Source organism: Chanodichthys erythropterus, chromosome 8, assembly GCF_024489055.1.
Source record: "Chanodichthys erythropterus isolate Z2021 chromosome 8, ASM2448905v1, whole genome shotgun sequence".
Taxonomy (NCBI): domain Eukaryota; kingdom Metazoa; phylum Chordata; class Actinopteri; order Cypriniformes; family Xenocyprididae; genus Chanodichthys; species Chanodichthys erythropterus.
In genome coordinates, this window is record NC_090228.1 from 883,941 (window position 1) to 905,198 (window position 21,258).

The 21,258-nt window shown below is 40.4% G+C and overlaps 1 protein-coding gene across 7 annotated transcripts in view; it reads right to left on the reverse strand.

Annotated features, from left to right (window-relative positions):
- The window catches only part of syn3 (synapsin III), an 84,829-nt gene that overhangs the window by 21,233 nt on the left and 42,338 nt on the right, over positions 1–21,258 (reverse strand). For 3 of the 7 annotated variants that reach the window (XM_067391319.1, XM_067391321.1, XM_067391320.1), the window contains exons 8-14: positions 19,855–19,997; positions 19,571–19,645; positions 19,396–19,498; positions 8,208–8,336; positions 8,094–8,136; positions 7,869–8,007; positions 6,322–7,452 (exon numbers count right to left, since the gene is read on the reverse strand). In XM_067391319.1, the coding sequence (XP_067247420.1) occupies positions 7,329–7,452; positions 7,869–8,007; positions 8,094–8,136; positions 8,208–8,336; positions 19,396–19,498; positions 19,571–19,645; positions 19,855–19,997 (756 nt within the window). In that variant the 3' untranslated portion in view covers positions 6,322–7,328. Of the gene's footprint in view, positions 1–4,603; positions 5,068–6,321; positions 7,453–7,670; positions 8,008–8,093; positions 8,137–8,207; positions 8,337–19,395; positions 19,499–19,570; positions 19,646–19,854; positions 19,998–21,258 lie in introns of those variants that run through there. The other 4 variants (XR_010895643.1, XR_010895644.1, XM_067391322.1 and 1 more) reach the window with 3 other exon arrangements.

The window sequence follows — 21,258 nt, forward strand, 5'->3', positions numbered from 1 at the left end:
GTTACAATTATGAGATGAAAAACTTGAAATTGTCAAAAAAAATCTAAATTATGACAAAGTAAATCTAAGTATGAGATCAAAAAGTCAAAAGATGATTTCTTCTATAATATTAGTTAAAATAATTGTAACATTTTCTGATAATTATTAAAATCAAAAGTTGTCTGATACATATTAATATTATTTAATAGCTGACGTGAACTAAGTTAACTAACATGAACACAGATGAATAAATGCTGATACAGATGTTTTGCTGTTAGTTTAATGCATTAATGAATGTAACTTGTTCCCAAATGATCCGCTTTTCCCTTTAAATTAAACCTGTTTTGACTGGCAGGATCTTGTTTTCAGCACAAACTCACTTGATTTTGATCAGGGAAATCTTGATTTCTGAGTGTTTCAGTGTTTGTCGCTGAGGAGGAAGCCGGTGTTTTGCGGAGCAGAGACTCTGGGATGTGACGGGACGCGTCAGTGTTTCCCAGCTCTCCGTGTGTTTTCTCTGGATGTTTTCCACGAGCCTCCAGCTGTTTATTTGTTTTTACGGCTGAACTGAAGGATTCTGTGAAACGCCAACGCTGATATCAGCGCCTCAGATCGCTTTGACTGTACCGTCAGGATCATCAAACGATCATGGAATGTGTGTGTGTGTGTGTGTGTGTGTGTGTGTGTGATGGTATCAGATCAACGGCCTGAACAGACACATTTCTCCGGTTCTAGGATAGATTATGTCCACATGTTTTTCTTCTTCTGCTGCTGACTGTGGATTTCTGCCTTAATGTCTGTGTTGATGAGATCAGAACACACACACACACACACACGAGCCTGTGTGTGTGTGTGTGTTGTCGGGTGTGTCGTGTTCATATAGAGGATAATTACACAACGGTCTGTCTGAGAATAGAAACACCACAAACTCGTCGTCTGAATCCAGCAGCTCTCAGCCGAAACACTTCAGATCTCACGAGCGTCACACTGACCGGCACTGACCACACGGACATCTGCACACATTCACACTCGTTCACTCGTTTAGCAGACGCTTCAATCCAAAGAGACTTACAGAAGAGCAGCAGATGGTGTGTGTGTGTGTGTGTGTGTTGAGGAGAGAGAGAAACTGGAGCAGAAAACATCTGGAAAACTCGAACCCAAACCACATCAGCAGAAGATCAGAGACGCTTTCACCTGAAGAACACAGAAGATCAGCCCTGAACGGAGATGATTGGCAGATATTTGTTGTTGTTTTCAGCACAAACTCACTCTTCATTTCTCTTCTCCAGTAAATGACTGATTTAAGGACGTTTAGATGTTTGTGCTGGAGAACGATCGGGATGATCAGCGTCTCAGCGTGTGTTTCGTCTCAGAGCCCCGAGCGAAATCCTCCTGAAGGATTCACACACACACACTGACCTTTCCTCAGACGACGGCGGTTTCATTAACACACACACAGTCAGCAGGAAACCAGCTTTAATTCTGTCTGCATGAAATAAAGTGTGTTTCCTGCGCCGTGAGATGCTTTCAGAAAATGATGTTCCTCCTCAGTGTTTGAAGAACGTTTAGATGTTTGTGCTGGAACACTGAGGAGGAGATGTCCTGAAGGAGAAAAACATTCTTCAGTCGATGACATTATAATTCTCCATTACAAGAGACTCGAGCGGCACAAATCCAGTAGAAATGAAGCTCTCGGACAGGAAATGGAGGATCAGCGAACAGGAAGACGCTGGAATATGAGTTAAAGATTCACTGAGTCATTTTGATTCTAATCATAAATACTTAAAGGTGCAATATGTCATATTTTTGCAGTAAAATATCCAAAATCCACTAGGCCAGTGTTATATATTTTGTTCACTTGAGTACTTACAACTTCCCAAATGTTTGCAACTATTTGTAAATCGTGAGAAAATTGCAATTTTAACGTGTGAGGAGTCGCCTGTCAATGGCGTCACACCCGCGTTACCCTCGGTTTCCGGTTTATTTTGTAGAAACCATGGAAACACCAAAGACGCTTTAATATTTGCATGTTTTAATAGAGAAGGGAACAACTGTTCTGATATATTTATAGACAGAAAACTAATTATTGTTATATAGCTCAACACGTTTAGTCTTATCGTTTAAATCTAATTTTCTTGATTGTTTGCGACGCTTTACCATGCCTCAGAGAAAAACACTATTTTGGGAAGTAACTAACATAACATAATCAGATGCAGCTTTATTTTTAGTAACAGTAATACAGTTATATAGTTTTTCTCCATCATACAATACATTTTAATTTAATTGCATGTCATTTATCAACACAATCATCCAGCATTTAATCTGATATTGTAAAATGGATCTATCTTACTGCAGTGTGTAACAGTGTCTCACAGCAGCCGCCGAGCGAACGCACAGAGTAACGTTATAACATCATTTAACACTCTCAAATGTATCTAATATGATAAACAGAGCTGCGTTACCTCATACTCATGACCGGAAAAGCGGAAGCGGCGCCGGCGACTGTGTCATAATAAAAGTCCCGCTGCTCGTGAGGCGTGTGTTGATCAATCGCTCCAGCTCCTCGTTCAGCTCCACAACACTCGCTCCTGCTCTGCTTCACACTACAGTAACGTTAATAATCACATCCATGAACATGATTTCTTCCTGAGTCCAATCCCTATTCTTTCCACTGTCCGTTGAGGTGGAGATCACATGTCCCAAGATTCCACGCTCAAACTTGGTGTCAACAAGCTACGCCTTTGTTTTGAACAGGCCTCTAGCAGACAGAAAATATTACATATTGCACCTTTAAAGTATGTACTCGGCTGATGATGGGACTGATCAGACTGGCAAAGTTCTCTCGTTCAACGTTCAAGTAACGTTAACAGAACATTCAATGTTATCTGGTCTAATGTTCTCAAAACACGAACACAAAAACATTATTTATACTGACAATGTTTCAGTTGGACGTTTTTAAATGTTTCAGAACGTTCAGAGAACATTCAAATGTAACATTTATATAATGTTTGAAAAATGATGGAATGGAATGTTCCCTTAACGTTCATATAACCAAGAAACAACGTTTTAAAATGTTTTTAAAAAAAAAACTGCGTTTTGAACATTCAGAAATAACGTTTAGCAAAACATTCTTGGAATATATATATTTTTTTTTCTCTATAATTTCTTGTTTTCTTTTGATGTTGGGGTAAAATCTGAGCTGATGCGATGATTAACAAACATAATAAAAATATATGAGAAGAAATGTGGCAAGAATCCATCACACACACACACACACACACACACACACACACACACACACACACACACACACACACACTGGTCCGTCTCATCTTTCTCTTTGTGTTTACTAAGGCATTGCAGTTGCCATGGTGACCAAGGCCTTTCCTTGTTTTCAACTTCAACTTTGCATTTCTCTATGGTGACTGAGAAAAACCACACACACACACACACACACACACACGGCTCTTATCAGACGCAAGGTTTCTGTGAACGCTCGAGAAGAATCTGAATCAGGAGCTGCAGTAAGTCTGAACGCTGAAACTCAAACAAAATCCTCAAGCTTCAGATGAACATGACCTTTGACCTTTGAGATGAAAAATTCCACTGTCATGAAAGATCTTGATAATTCACAAAAATGTATTAAATAGAAGCACAGTTTAACATCTGTTGTTTGTAATAACTATAAGCTTCATGTTTTCAGCGTGACGCCTTATGACGTCAGTCACGTGTTATTCTTCATCTGTGCGCTGCTGCCATCTAGTGGCTCAGAGGAGAACAACATCAACTCATGTTTGCTCATTATGTGCTTCATTATTGTGATCATCTGAATAATAATCACAGATGAATCACGAGCTGCTTCACATCTTCTTCATCATCATCTCACTGAGTTACTCTGAGGTGGAGGATGATAAAAAAATGAAATATAATAAATGTTATGAAGAAAATAAAACAAAATCAATCTGTCATGAGCTGTTTGTGAACTGAAACCATAATGTTGAATTAATAAAAATGATATTTTAAGAGAAACAAGAATCCACATTTCCCAGAGAGCAATTAATGCACGATTACAGCAGTTCATATTAAACACGATTGTTTTAATAGCATTTCCGTTCATCAGAGACAGATTATAAAATATCAAATCAAAACAGAATTAAAAGAGTTTGTAACACATTGAGACACACAGAGAGAAACACAAACACTACAGGCGATCATGCCACATTTACCGCGGTAAATCAGAGAGGGTTCTGTGTTCATTCAGATCCATGACATCATCAGAACGTGACCGATTCATCATCAGTATTTATGGAAGTCAATTTCTGCCACATAGGAAAAAAAACATGATGTGTAAAATCATAATTATGACATAAAATGTTGAAGTTATGACATTCTAATAATTATGACATACTAAGTCAGAATTCACAGTCATAATCTCGACTTTTTTCTCACAATTATGTCTTAGTGTGTAAAATGTTTTACTTTATTTCATAACTATGACGTAATATATCATAATTATGACTGTATCTCATAATTTCGAATTTATCTCATAATCATGACTTTGTATGTGATGCTTATGACTGTCATAATTTTGACTTTTTTATTGCATTTCAATGTTTTTTTCCTTGTAATTATGACTTTGTCCCTTTTTATGTCATAATTAATATTTATCAAAGCATGATTTTTTCTTATGTGTCATAAAGGGGCTTCCATAGGTGTTGATTCACTGAGTGAAATGTGAATGAACTGGAGTCACGTCCTCTTTGTTTCTTATGATGATTTCATAGTTTCATCTGCTCTCATTCATACAGTAAGCTCTGATTATTGATTTCAGTTCCTCAGACGTCACATCTTTCACAATTCATGCAAATGTTCCCGACAACAACGACAACACTGAGCCAAAGATCTACAGGGAGGTGAAATGAATCAAAAGAATCATTAAAAAGTTTCAGCATCACAAAGTCTCAAATACGTTTGATTAATATTTTGTCGGAGGCACGTCAGTCCACAGAACTCAACATGATGGACACGAGCGGAAGGAATCGCACAGGAATCTGTACAGGAGAGTTTATGGCTTCGCTGCACTTCATTCTGAGAGAAGACAAAGCCAACGGCACATCAGAAAAACAGCAAATCAGTTTTCACAGAAAGAGTTTGGTCCTTTTCAACAAACCCAACAGAAACACAAGCTTGAACACAACACTGTACAGTACTAATCTGAATATTAATTATGGACATAATCTCACTGATTCATTAATCAACTGAAAACTGAACCTAAATCTATGGAAGCCCTTTACCACCATATAATAATAAAAAAAATCATGCTTTGATAAATCTTAATTAAGACAGTCGAAATTATGAGATAAAAAGTCAAAATTATGAGATAAAAAGTCAAAATTGAGATAAAAAATGACATACTTGTGAGTCATAATTGTGAGTTAAAAAGTTGAAAATGGGATAAAAAGTCAAAATTAGGACTATACTAAGTCATAATTATGAGTTAAAAAGTTGAAAATGGGATAAAAAGTCAAAATTAGGACTATACTAAGTCATAATTGTGAGTTAAAAAGTTGAAAATGGGATAAAAAGTCAAAATTAGGACTATACTAAGTCATAATTATGAGTTAAAAAGTTGAAAATGGGATAAAAAGTCAAAATTAGGACTATACTAAGTCATAATTATGAGTTAAAAAGTTGAAAATGGGATAAAAAGTCAAAATTAGGACTATACTAAGTCATAATTATGAGTTAAAAAGTTGAAACCATAAGATTAAAAGTCACAATTATGACATACTAAATCTTAATTTTACTAAATCAAAATTTTAAATTATGAGATAAAATCAAATGATGGCATACTACATCATAATTATGAGATAAAAAGTCAAAATTGAGATAAAAAGATGACATGCCAAGTCATAATTATGAGTTAAAAAGTTGAAAATGAGATAAAAAGTCAAAATTATGAGATAAAAAGTCAAAATTGAGATAAAAAATAAAAAATGACATACTTGTGAGTCATAATTGTGAGTTAAAAAGTTGAAAATGAGATAAAAAGTCAAAATTAGGACTATACTAAGTCATAATTATGAGTTAAAAAGTTGAAACCATCAGATAAAACCTCACACAATTATGACATACTAAATCAAAATTTTAAATTATGAGATAAAAGGTCAAAATTATGACTTTCATTCATGACATATTTGACATTTTAAGTCACTATTTTTATTTTTAATATCATCATTATAGTATTCATAATTGTGACTTTTTATGTCATAATTTACGTGATGGTTAACGAAAGCATGATTTTTTTGGGCTTCCATAAACATCAGAATTTGACGTGTTCGGCTCGTCGAACTGATTTAAACAATAGTGTGTTTTTTCATTTCAGTGAATCAAGGATTCCAGGATTTTCTTCTCCTTCATTGCTTTATATGAAATGAAATGCACATTTTTCATGCAGAGACGTGACGTCCAGAACAGACAGAAACTCAAGTTCATAAAGGGAAGATTGATCGGAAGGTGGAAGACGGAGCTCTATTCCTACACGGGAATATTGCTGCTCGATACACGTTTGCATCAGATCTGATGATGGCTCGGACTGGAAGAGAGAGTGAATCTGCAGGAACGATTCACTCCGATTCGATTCACAGCGATTCACTGAACACAAATCAAACCATCACAGCGGCTCTCGACTCTTCTGACTCCTCTTTATACAAGATTTGCTCCTTGTGTTCAACATAACTAAAAATAAATACATTTATAAATAAAATAAATAAATAAATTATAAAAATAAATATTTTTACAAATTAAAACAAATAAATGATTTCATAAGATTCAAGAAGCTGAATGTTCTTCAGGATTCAATCATGAATTTATACGACTCTCCTGTTTGTTTCTAAAATTGTTAAATGTCCATTTTCAGCAACTTCTGCTCAATATTATAATAAATATTCTAGAGCTTGACATAGAAATGGAAATATATAGAAATTTCCAATGATTTCAATTAATTTCCAAGAGCATCAGATGCACCCTGGTTCTTCAATAAATATGATTGTTGTTAAAGGAAAAAAATGTGAAACACAATGTCAGTTTTCATCTTGATTTTCATCTTTTTTAAGTCATGTGGTGTTATTTTAGGTCATGTGGAGGCACTCTCGCGGCCCCGCCCCCTGCTGGAGAGCCGCCGGTTCATCAGGTCTTAAAAACAAAACATCAAAGGCTTTCGTTCACACACACACACACGTTTGTCTGATGGCAGATTAACAAAGATGCGACACAACCGAATGAACTTTGACTCCTCAAACACACACAGACGTCAGACCAACACGAGTGTGTGTGTGTGTGTGTATGTGTTAGTCGGAGAACAGGCTGGCGAAGGACTGGCGGAGGCTGCGGATGGTTTCTGCTTTGGCCTCGTCGTCCGTGACGTTTCCACGCAGCGTCTCGCTGAAGGTGTTGGTGAGCGACTGGGATTTACTGGAAGAAACAGCGACACACACCAGTTCAGATTCACTGATGACAGGAGGGGAAATAAGGGATGCTGGGATGGGAAACGGATGGAGACTCTGGATCATTCATCAGCACAGATCTGAGATGACCGGAGCAGATGATGCGAGTGCTGTCAATCACGTGATGTTTAGGAGTGAACTGATTTATAATGCGTGAAATGATCAGTTTAACTTGTGCTGAAATACCTGATTATTTCCAAATATTGGGTTTGATCTTTTCATCAGCTGGTTTTCCGTCAGTCAGCACAGGGTTGTGTTTCTTTCTGGAGCTGACTGACTGTAGCTCTCACTGATCTGAGCTCATGCGCCTCTTTTTTTGATTTTTCAGCTAAACATGGAGAGACGTTAATGAGCGCACACAAACACACACGACGAGGGTCTTACTTGAGCTGCGCAGGTTGTTTCTGTGAGCCGGCGCCGCTGGAGGGAATCGGACCGGGCTGGAAGGCCTGACTGGGCGAGGTAGTGGCAGATCGGGCGCGCTGGGGCGACGCTTGACCCGACTCAGACGAGCGAGGACCACCTACAAACACACCTGATGATCAGCTACATCAAATCAGCACTTTATACACTACTGTGTCTTATTTCCTGTACGAATGTGTGCTGCACCTGGAGCTCGTCTCGGTTGAGTCGTCTGCGGTCCGGGTTGAGTCTACACAAACACACACAGATGAGTTCAACTCCACAGATTCATCCTCAGGTCAGGTTAAAGCGGTGCGGTACCTTAGTGCACGTCTGGGGTGTGGTGACGCCCAGCAGAGCCAACGCCATCTTACTCATGACCAGATCACAGATCAGCTGACGGTCCTCCTCCACGTGCTCACCAATCAGAGGCATCGAGCTGTCCATCACCTGACCATCACACACACACACTTCAAGTTCAACTAAACAAAATTAGAAATGTTGCCTTGGCAAGTAGCTGAGATAAAATATGTTTTTAAGTAAATATTATTATTTTTCACAGCTATAATAAAGGCTGCAGTGCTGATCTGTGTCCACCGGGAGGCGCTAGTGTCACGCTGAATGGCCTGTTGCTTCTGCTACTGTTTTGAGAGGAATGATTCAAAACTATGTGAAATGTAAAACATCCTCATGTGACTGACAGAATGTGTGTCCAGTAAAAACTCTAGTACAGTTCAAAGTTTGATTCTCATTTAAAATCATTTAAAGTATAATCTGGTTTGAGATTTGAGAAGTGTTCAAATGAATCATTTACTCAGAGGAATGTGGGTGAAGCTCATGACATCATCAGTGAAGCGTATCTAATCGAGTGATGATGATGTCATGCTGCTGTTAATGAAACACGATCAGGAGACTCTTATTATACAACAACACAACAGCTGTAACGACAACGTTTTAATTTACAGAAACTAGGATAAATAATAAAACAACATTTTTTTATAATAATTGTTTTAAAATTATATATTACTTTTATCATTTGAATAATTAAATTTTAAATGTCTGAACACTAGTTAACTGCTGGTTTAAATATCTGAACACTAGTTAACTGCTGGTTTAAATATCTGAACACTAGTTAACTGCTGGTTTAAATATCTGAACACTAGTTAACTGCTGGTTTAAATATCTGAACACTTGTTTAAGCACCTGAACACTAGTTAACTGCAGATTTAAGCACCTGAACACTAGTTAACTGCAGGTTTAAGCACCTGAACACTAGTTAACTGCAGGTTTAAGCGCCTGAACACTAGTTAACTGCAGGTTTAAGCGCCTGAACACTAGTTAACTGCAGGTTTAAGCGCCTGAACACTAGTTAACTGCAGGTTTAAGCGCCTGAACACTAGTTAACTGCAGGTTTAAGCGCCTGAACACTAGTTAACTGCAGGTTTAAGCGCCTGAACACTAGTTAACTGCAGGTTTAAGCGCCTGAACACTAGTTAACTGCAGGTTTAAGCGCCTGAACACTAGTTAACTGCAGGTTTAAGCGCCTGAACACTAGTTAACTGCAGGTTTAAGCGCCTGAACACTAGTTAACTGCAGGTTTAAGCGCCTGAACACTAGTTAACTGCAGGTTTAAGCGCCTGAACACTAGTTAACTGCAGGTTTAAGCGCCTGAACACTAGTTAACTGCAGGTTTAAGCGCCTGAACACTAGTTAACTGCAGGTTTAAGCGCCTGAACACTAGTTAACTGCAGGTTTAAGCGCCTGAACACTAGTTAACTGCAGGTTTAAGCGCCTGAACACTAGTTAACTGCAGGTTTAAGCGCCTGAACACTAGTTAACTGCAGGTTTAAGCGCCTGAACACTAGTTAACTGCAGGTTTAAGCACCTGAACACTAGTTAACTGCAGGTTAACTGCAGGTTTAAGCACCTGAACACTAGTTAACGCCTGAACACTAGTTAACTGCAGGTTTAAGCACCTGAACACTAGTTAACTGCAGGTTAACTGCAGGTTTAAGCACCTGAACACTAGTTAACGCCTGAACACTAGTTAACTGCAGGTTTAAGCGCCTGAACACTAGTTAACTGCAGGTTTAAGCGCCTGAACACTAGTTAACTGCAGGTTTAAGCGCCTGAACACTAGTTAACTGCAGGTTTAAGCACCTGAACACTAGTTAACTGCAGGTTTAAGCGCCTGAACACTAGTTAACTGCAGGTTTAAGCACCTGAACACTAGTTAACTGCAGGTTTAAGCACCTGAACACTAGTTAACTGCAGGTTTAAGCACCTGAACACTAGTTAACTGCAGGTTAACTGCAGGTTTAAGCACCTGAACACTAGTTAACGCCTGAACACTAGTTAACTGCAGGTTTAAGCACCTGAACACTAGTTAACTGCAGGTTTAAGCACCTGAACACTAGTTAACGCCTGAACACTAGTTAACTGCAGGTTTAAGCACCTGAACACTAGTTAACTGCAGGTTAACTGCAGGTTTAAGCACCTGAACACTAGTTAACTGCAGGTTTAAGCGCCTGAACACTAGTTAACTGCAGGTTTAAGCGCCTGAACACTAGTTAACTGCAGGTTTAAGCACCTGAACACTAGTTAACTGCAGGTTTAAGCGCCTGAACACTAGTTAACTGCAGGTTTAAGCACCTGAACACTAGTTAACTGCAGGTTTAAGCACCTGAACACTAGTTAACTGCAGGTTTAAGCACCTGAACACTAGTTAACTGCAGGTTTAAGCACCTGAACACTAGTTAACTGCAGGTTTAAGCACCTGAACACTAGTTAACTGCAGGTTTAAGCACCTGAACACTAGTTAACTGCAGGTTTAAGCACCTGAACACTAGTTAACTGCAGGTTTAAGCACCTGAACACTAGTTAACTGCAGGTTTAAGCACCTGAACACTAGTTAACTGCAGGTTTAAGCACCTGAACACTAGTTAACTGCAGGTTTAAGCGCCTGAACACTAGTTAACTGCAGGTTTAAGCGCCTGAACACTAGTTAACTGCAGGTTTAAGCACCTGAACACTAGTTAACTGCAGGTTTAAGCACCTGAACACTAGTTAACTGCAGGTTTAAGCACCTGAACACTAGTTAACTGCAGGTTTAAGCACCTGAACACTAGTTAACTGCAGGTTTAAGCGCCTGAACACTAGTTAACTGCAGGTTTAAGCGCCTGAACACTAGTTAACTGCAGGTTTAAGCGCCTGAACACTAGTTAACTGCAGGTTTAAGCGCCTGAACACTAGTTAACTGCAGGTTTAAGCGCCTGAACACTAGTTAACTGCAGGTTTAAGCACCTGAACACTAGTTAACTGCAGGTTTAAGCACCTGAACACTAGTTAACTGCAGGTTTAAGCACCTGAACACTAGTTAACTGCAGGTTTAAGCACCTGAACACTAGTTAACTGCAGGTTTAAGCGCCTGAACACTAGTTAACTGCAGGTTTAAGCACCTGAACACTAGTTAACTGCAGGTTTAAGCACCTGAACACTAGTTAACTGCAGGTTTAAGCGCCTGAACACTAGTTAACTGTAGGTTTAAGCATCTGAACACTAGTTAACTGCAGGTTTAAGCATCTGAACACTAGTTAACTGCAGGTTTAAGCACCTGAACACTAGTTAACTGCAGGTTTAAGCACCTGAACACTAGTTAACTGCAGGTTTAAGCACCTGAACACTAGTTAACTGCAGGTTTAAGCACCTGAACACTAGTTAACTGCAGGTTTAAGCGCCTGAACACTAGTTAACTGCAGGTTTAAGCACCTGAACACTAGTTAACTGCAGGTTTAAGCACCTGAACACTAGTTAACTGCAGGTTTAAGCACCTGAACACTAGTTAACTGCAGGTTTAAGCACCTGAACACTAGTTAACTGCAGGTTTAAGCGCCTGAACACTAGTTAACTGCAGGTTTAAGCGCCTGAACACTAGTTAACTGCAGGTTTAAGCGCCTGAACACTAGTTAACTGCAGGTTTAAGCGCCTGAACACTAGTTAACTGCAGGTTTAAGCGCCTGAACACTAGTTAACTGCAGGTTTAAGCGCCTGAACACTAGTTAACTGCAGGTTTAAGCACCTGAACACTAGTTAACTGCAGGTTTAAGCACCTGAACACTAGTTAACTGCAGGTTTAAGCACCTGAACACTAGTTAACTGCAGGTTTAAGCGCCTGAACACTAGTTAACTGCAGGTTTAAGCGCCTGAACACTAGTTAACTGCAGGTTTAAGCACCTGAACACTAGTTAACTGCAGGTTTAAGCACCTGAACACTAGTTAACTGCAGGTTTAAGCGCCTGAACACTAGTTAACTGCAGGTTTAAGCGCCTGAACACTAGTTAACTGCAGGTTTAAGCGCCTGAACACTAGTTAACTGCAGGTTTAAGCACCTGAACACTAGTTAACTGCAGGTTTAAGCGCCTGAACACTAGTTAACTGCAGGTTTAAGCACCTGAACACTAGTTAACTGCAGGTTTAAGCGCCTGAACACTAGTTAACTGCAGGTTTAAGCGCCTGAACACTAGTTAACTGCAGGTTTAAGCGCCTGAACACTAGTTAACTGCAGGTTTAAGCGCCTGAACACTAGTTAACTGCAGGTTTAAGCGCCTGAACACTAGTTAACTGCAGGTTTAAGCGCCTGAACACTAGTTAACTGCAGGTTTAAGCGCCTGAACACTAGTTAACTGCAGGTTTAAGCGCCTGAACACTAGTTAACTGCAGGTTTAAGCACCTGAACACTAGTTAACTGCAGGTTTAAGCGCCTGAACACTAGTTAACTGCAGGTTTAAGCGCCTGAACACTAGTTAACTGCAGGTTTAAGCGCCTGAACACTAGTTAACTGCAGGTTTAAGCACCTGAACACTAGTTAACTGCAGGTTTAAGCGCCTGAACACTAGTTAACTGCAGGTTTAAGCGCCTGAACACTAGTTAACTGCAGGTTTAAGCAACTGAACACTAGTTAACTGCAGGTTTAAGCGAGGTTAACTGCAGGTTTAAGCACCTGAACACTAGTTAACGCCTGAACACTAGTTAACTGCAGGTTTAAGCACCTGAACACTAGTTAACTGCAGGTTTAAGCGCCTGAACACTAGTTAACTGCAGGTTTAAGCGCCTGAACACTAGTTAACTGCAGGTTTAAGCACCTGAACACTAGTTAACTGCAGGTTTAAGCGCCTGAACACTAGTTAACTGCAGGTTTAAGCGCCTGAACACTAGTTAACTGCAGGTTTAAGCGCCTGAACACTAGTTAACTGCAGGTTTAAGCACCTGAACACTAGTTAACTGCAGGTTTAAGCGCCTGAACACTAGTTAACTGCAGGTTTAAGCGCCTGAACACTAGTTAACTGCAGGTTTAAGCGCCTGAACACTAGTTAACTGCAGGTTTAAGCACCTGAACACTAGTTAACTGCAGATTTAAGCACCTGAACACTAGTTAACTGCAGGTTTAAGCACCTGAACACTAGTTAACTGCAGGTTTAAGCACCTGAACACTAGTTAACTGCAGGCCTGAACACTAGTTAACTGCAGGTTTAAGCACCTGAACACTAGTTAACTGCAGGTTTAAGCACCTGAACACTAGTTAACTGCAGGTTTAAGCACCTGAACACTAGTTAACTGCAGGTTTAAGCACCTGAACACTAGTTAACTGCAGGTTTAAGCACCTGAACACTAGTTAACTGCAGGTTTAAGCAGCGCCTGAACACTAGTTAACTGCAGGTTTAAGCACCTGAACACTAGTTAACTGCAGGTTTAAGCACCTGAACACTAGTTAACTGCAGGTTTAAGCGCCTGAACACTAGTTAACTGCAGCGTTAAGCCGCTGAACACTAGTTAACTGCAGGTTTAAGCACCTGAACACTAGTTAACTGCAGGTTTAAGCACCTGAACACTAGTTAACTAAAGGTTTAAGCACCTGAACACTAGTTAACTGCAGGTTTAAGCACCTGAACACTAGTTAACTGCAGGTTTAAGCACCTGAACACTAGTTAACTGCAGGTTTAAGCACCTGAACACTAGTTAACTGCAGGTTTAAGCACCTGAACACTAGTTAACTGCAGGTTTAAGCGCCTGAACACTAGTTAACTGCAGGTTTAAGCACCTGAACACTAGTTAACTGCAGGTTTAAGCACCTGAACACTAGTTAACTGCAGGTTTAAGCACCTGAACACTAGTTAACTGCAGGTTTAAGCACCTGAACACTAGTTAACTGCAGGTTTAAGCACCTGAACACTAGTTAACTGCAGGTTTAAGCGCCTGAACACTAGTTAACTGCAGGTTTAAGCGCCTGAACACTAGTTAACTGCAGGTTTAAGCGCCTGAACACTAGTTAACTGCAGGTTTAAGCACCTGAACACTAGTTAACTGCAGGTTTAAGCGCCTGAACACTAGTTAACTGCAGGTTTAAGCGCCTGAACACTAGTTAACTGCAGGTTTAAGCATCTGAACACTAGTTAACTGCAGGTTTAAGCACCTGAACACTAGTTAACTGCAGGTTTAAGCGCCTGAACACTAGTTAACTGCAGGTTTAAGCGCCTGAACACTAGTTAACTGCAGGTTTAAGCGCCTGAACACTAGTTAACTGCAGGTTTAAGCGCCTGAACACTAGTTAACTGCAGGTTTAAGCGCCTGAACACTAGTTAACTGCAGGTTTAAGCGCCTGAACACTAGTTAACTGCAGGTTTAAGCGCCTGAACACTAGTTAACTGCAGGTTTAAGCGCCTGAACACTAGTTAACTGCAGGTTTAAGCACCTGAACACTAGTTAACTGCAGGTTTAAGCACCTGAACACTAGTTAACTGCAGGTTAACTGCAGGTTTAAGCACCTGAACACTAGTTAACTGCAGGTTTAAGCGCCTGAACACTAGTTAACTGCAGGTTTAAGCACCTGAACACTAGTTAACTGCAGGTTAACTGCAGGTTTAAGCACCTGAACACTAGTTAACGCCTGAACACTAGTTAACTGTAGGTTTAAGCACCTGAACACTAGTTAACTGCAGGTTAACTGCAGGTTTAAGCACCTGAACACTAGTTAACGCCTGAACACTAGTTAACTGCAGGTTTAAGCACCTGAACACTAGTTAACTGCAGGTTTAAGCACCTGAACACTAGTTAACTGCAGGTTTAAGCGCCTGAACACTAGTTAACTGCAGGTTTAAGCACCTGAACACTAGTTAACTGCAGGTTTAAGCACCTGAACACTAGTTAACTAAAGGTTTAAGCACCTGAACACTAGTTAACTGCAGTTTAACTGCAGGTTTAAGCACCTGAACACTAGTTAACGCCTGAACACTAGTTAACTGTAGGTTTAAGCACCTGAACACTAGTTAACTGCAGGTTTAAGCATCTGAACACTAGTTAACTGCAGGTTTAAGCGCCTGAACACTAGTTAACTGCAGGTTTAAGCACCTGAACACTAGTTAACTGCAGGTTTAAGCACCTGAACACTAGTTAACTGCAGGTTTAAGCACCTGAACACTAGTTAACTGCAGGTTTAAGCACCTGAACACTAGTTAACTGCAGGTTTAAGCACCTGAACACTAGTTAACTGCAGGTTTAAGCACCTGAACACTAGTTAACTGCAGGTTTAAGCGCCTGAACACTAGTTAACTGCAGGTTTAAGCACCTGAACACTAGTTAACTGCAGGTTTAAGCACCTGAACACTAGTTAACTGCAGGTTTAAGCGCCTGAACACTAGTTAACTGTAGGTTTAAGCATCTGAACACTAGTTAACTGCAGGTTTAAGCATCTGAACACTAGTTAACTGCAGGTTTAAGCACCTGAACACTAGTTAACTGCAGGTTTAAGCACCTGAACACTAGTTAACTGCAGGTTTAAGCGCCTGAACACTAGTTAACTGCAGGTTTAAGCGCCTGAACACTAGTTAACTGCAGGTTTAAGCGCCTGAACACTAGTTAACTGCAGGTTTAAGCACCTGAACACTAGTTAACTGCAGGTTTAAGCGCCTGAACACTAGTTAACTGCAGGTTTAAGCACCTGAACACTAGTTAACTGCAGGTTTAAGCACCTGAACACTAGTTAACTGCAGGTTAACTGCAGGTTTAAGCACCTGAACACTAGTTAACGCCTGAACACTAGTTAACTGCAGGTTTAAGCACCTGAACACTAGTTAACTGCAGGTTAACTGCAGGTTTAAGCACCTGAACACTAGTTAACGCCTGAACACTAGTTAACTGTAGGTTTAAGCACCTGAACACTAGTTAACTGCAGGTTAACTGCAGGTTTAAGCGCCTGAACACTAGTTAACTGCAGGTTTAAGCACCTGAACACTAGTTAACTGCAGGTTTAAGCACCTGAACACTAGTTAACTGCAGGTTTAAGCGCCTGAACACTAGTTAACTGCAGGTTTAAGCACCTGAACACTAGTTAACTGCAGGTTTAAGCACCTGAACACTAGTTAACTGCAGGTTAACTGCAGGTTTAAGCACCTGAAGACTAGTTAACTGCAGGTTTAAGCACCTGAACACTAGTTAACTGCAGGTTTAAGCACCTGAACACTAGTTAACTGCAGGTTTAAGCGCCTGAACACTAGTTAACTGCAGGTTTAAGCACCTGAACACTAGTTAACTGCAGGTTTAAGCACCTGAACACTAGTTAACTGCAGGTTTAAGCACCTGAACACTAGTTAACTGCAGGTTTAAGCACCTGAACACTAGTTAACTGCAGGTTTAAGCGCCTGAACACTAGTTAACTGCAGGTTTAAGCACCTGAACACTAGTTAACTGCAGGTTTAAGCGCCTGAACACTAGTTAACTGCAGGTTTAAGCGCCTGAACACTAGTTAACTGCAGGTTTAAGCTCCTGAACACTAGTTAACTGCAGGTTTAAGCACCTGAACACTAGTTAACTGCAGGTTTAAGCGCCTGAACACTAGTTAACTGCAGGTTTAAGCACCTGAACACTAGTTAACTGCAGGTTTAAGCACCTGAACACTAGTTAACTGCAGGTTTAAGCGCCTGAACACTAGTTAACTGCAGGTTTAAGCGCCTGAACACTAGTTAACTGCAGGTTTAAGCGCCTGAACACTAGTTAACTGCAGGTTTAAGCGCCTGAACACTAGTTAACTGCAGGTTTAAGCGCCTGAACACTAGTTAACTGCAGGTTTAAGCGCCTGAACACTAGTTAACTGCAGGTTTAAGCGCCTGAACACTAGTTAACTGCAGGTTTAAGCACCTGAACACTAGTTAACTGCAGGTTTAAGCACCTGAACACTAGTTAACTGCAGGTTTAAGCACCTGAACACTAGTTAACTGCAGGTTTAAGCACCTGAACACTAGTTAACTGCAGGTTTAAGCACCTGAACACTAGTTAACTGCAGGTTTAAGCACCTGAACACTAGTTAACTGCAGGTTAACTGCAGGTTTAAGCGCCTGAACACTAGTTAACTGCAGGTTTAAGCGCCTGAACACTAGTTAACTGCAGGTTTAAGCGCCTGAACACTAGTTAACTGCAGGTTTAAGCACCTGAACACTAGTTAACTGCAGGTTTAAGCGCCTGAACACTAGTTAACTGCAGGTTTAAGCGCCTGAACACTAGTTAACTGCAGGTTTAAGCGCCTGAACACTAGTTAACTGCAGGTTTAAGCGCCTGAACACTAGTTAACTGCAGGTTTAAGCGCCTGAACACTAGTTAACTGCAGGTTTAAGCGCCTGAACACTAGTTAACTGCAGGTTTAAGCGCCTGAACACTAGTTAACTGCAGGTTTAAGCGCCTGAACACTAGTTAACTGCAGGTTTAAGCACCTGAACACTAGTTAACTGCAGGTTTAAGCACCTGAACACTAGTTAACTGCAGGTTAACTGCAGGTTTAAGCACCTGAACACTAGTTAACGCCTGAACACTAGTTAACTGCAGGTTTAAGCACCTGAACACTAGTTAACTGCAGGTTTAAGCACCTGAACACTAGTTAACTGCAGGTTTAAGCGCCTGAACACTAGTTAACTGCAGGTTTAAGCACCTGAACACTAGTTAACTGCAGGTTTAAGCACCTGAACACTAGTTAACTGCAGGTTTAAGCACCTGAACACTAGTTAACTGCAGTTTAACTGCAGGTTTAAGCACCTGAACACTAGTTAACGCCTGAACACTAGTTAACTGTAGGTTTAAGCACCTGAACACTAGTTAACTGCAGGTTTAAGCATCTGAACACTAGTTAACTGCAGGTTTAAGCGCCTGAACACTAGTTAACTGCAGGTTTAAGCACCTGAACACTAGTTAACTGCAGGTTTAAGCACCTGAACACTAGTTAACTGCAGGTTTAAGCACCTGAACACTAGTTAACTGCAGGTTTAAGCGCCTGAACACTAGTTAACTGCAGGTTTAAGCACCTGAACACTAGTTAACTGCAGGTTTAAGCACCTGAACACTAGTTAACTAAAGGTTTAAGCACCTGAACACTAGTTAACTGCAGTTTAACTGCAGGTTTAAGCACCTGAACACTAGTTAACGCCTGAACACTAGTTAACTGTAGGTTTAAGCACCTGAACACTAGTTAACTGCAGGTTTAAGCATCTGAACACTAGTTAACTGCAGGTTTAAGCGCCTGAACACTAGTTAACTGCAGGTTTAAGCACCTGAACACTAGTTAACTGCAGGTTTAAGCACCTGAACACTAGTTAACTGCAGGTTTAAGCACCTGAACACTAGTTAACTGCAGGTTTAAGCACCTGAACACTAGTTAACTGCAGGTTTAAGCACCTGAACACTAGTTAACTTCAGGTTTAAGCGCCTGAACACTAGTTAACTGCAGGTTTAAGCGCCTGAACACTAGTTAACTGCAGGTTTAAGCGCCTGAACACTAGTTAACTGCAGGTTTAAGCACCTGAACACTAGTTAACTGCAGGTTTAAGCATCTGAACACTAGTTAACTGCAGGTTTAAGCACCTGAACACTAGTTAACTGCAGGTTTAAGCGCCTGAACACTAGTTAACTGCAGGTTTAAGCGCCTGAACACTAGTTAACTGCAGGTTTAAGCATCTGAACACTAGTTAACTGCAGGTTTAAGCATCTGAACACTAGTTAACTGCAGGTTTAAGTGCCTGAACACTAGTTAACTGCAGGTTTAAGCATCTGAACACTAGTTAACTGCAGGTTTAAGCATCTGAACACTAGTTAACTGCAGGTTTAAGCGCCTGAACACTAGTTAACTGCAGGTTTAAGCATCTAAACACTAGTTAACTGCAGGTTTAAGCGCCTGAACACTAGTTAACTGCAGGTTTAAGCATCTAAACACTAGTTAACTGCAGGTTTAAGCGCCTGAACACTAGTTAACTGCAGGTTTAAGCGCCTGAACACTAGTTAACTGCAGGTTTAAGCGCCTGAACACTAGTTTACTGCAGGTTTGGAGTAAGAGCATTTGATCTCAGCCTCCAACTCGTTTTTTAACAATATTTAGCTTGTTTTGTCTTATTTTAAGTCATTTTCAGTCATCTCGAGGCCTGAACAGCAACAGATCTCCACAAGGATGTAATGAGAATCATGGGAAAGAGCAAACCTCTATGATATAGTCCTTGCCGTCTTTGCCATGGACGGCTTTGACAGCGCAGATGTCCAAACCCCCAAACATCTCCGCACACGAGTCCACCCACACACGATACCTAAGGACACAGAACATGATGATCTGAGCGACAAACACCTGCTGGGATCAGTGTGACGTGTTTGAGTGGCACCTGTCCGTCATGGCGATCTGCTCCAGCATGGCTGAACCTGTGTTGGCCTTCCAGTTTCCAGAGATGGACGTCCTCCTGAAACACACACACTCTTGATTTCAGAATGTATATATAATTGTGCTGGAAAACACATTACTAAAATATGTTATGGGTAAAAAGGCATTAAAAAAAATGTCTCGAAGTGTGTGAAGCTCTCCGGTCACGTGACATCACATCTGTGCAGTGCCACACCCCCGGCGGCTCTGCTTTTACCCACAAACCCCAGCGCAGCAGCAGGTTCTCACATGTACGCTTTGTAGTTGCTGCCGATCTTCTGGATGCGGATGTCGTACTTGGAGTCCACGAAGGGTTCGGCCGTGGCGTAGGTTTTAGCGATCGCCACCACACTAGTGATATCCTGGAAGTCATTCGCCGTCTCCACCTTTATCTGCCGAAACACAAAATATAAGCATCTTGCATTTCATTCGTACTATTTTTCCTGCAAGTACAGTGTTTTAAAACGATACACTTCTTTTCACTTCAGCCTCACATGACAATAGAGTACAAATGTATTCTACTACAGTTTTCTTCGAAAACCACTGGTTTACTGTAAACTGACCCGAGGCCCACAGCTCACTGATAAACTTCTGGAGGCGCTTCCTGTGCTTCAGGAAATCACTAACAATGACAAGACATGAACATGACCCTGTGACCATGTGACTGTGCTAGCGATGAGTCACAATGACTGTCAGCAAATAGTTCATTAGTGAGGTTGAATAATTAGTTTGTTTTTTCTTATGAATATTTATTAGTGCTTTTAATGATCTTTCAGAAATCATTGCACACTACCATTCAAAATTTGTGATTAAAAGTGACAGTAAAGACATTTATCATGTAACAAAAGATTACTATTTCAAATAAATGCTGTTCTTTTGAACTTTCTCTTCATCAAGGGGGAGTGATGAGATGAGACGGTGGTTGTGAAACGTCATTTCACTCTTCTAGAACATTGTGATGTGGAAAACCCCATCATGCCCTCCACCCAGACCTCTGAGACACTGATCTGAGATCATGAGAGCGACTGACCCCCACCCACACACACACCCACACACACACACACACACACACACACTCATACTTGCACACACTGTACATAAACACACAGTGCATAAACATACACACACACACACACATTTTACATTTTACATTACATTTGTACATTTTTAACTGAATATATGTTAACATGTTTAAAGGGTTAGTTCACCCAAAAATTAAGTTTCAGTCATTAATTCCTCTCCCTCATGTCATTCCACACCCGTAAGACCTTCATTCATCTTCAGAACACAAATTAAGATATTTTTAATAAAATCTGATGGCTCAGTGAGGCCTGCATAGCCAGCAAGATAATTAACACTTTCAATGTCCAGAAAGCTACTAAAGACATATTTAAAACAGATCATGTGATTGCAGTCAAAAGATTCGTAAAGCTTCCTGAAGCAGTGTTTTGAAATCGGCCATCACTAAATAAGTCGTTATTTTGTTTTTTTGGCGCACCAAAAATATTCTGGTGGCTTTATAATATTAATATTGAACCACTGTACTCACATGAACTGATTTAAATATGTTTATAGTACATTAATGGATCTTGAGAGAGGAAATGTCATTGCTCAGGCCTCACTGAGCCATCAGATTTCATCAAAAATATCTCA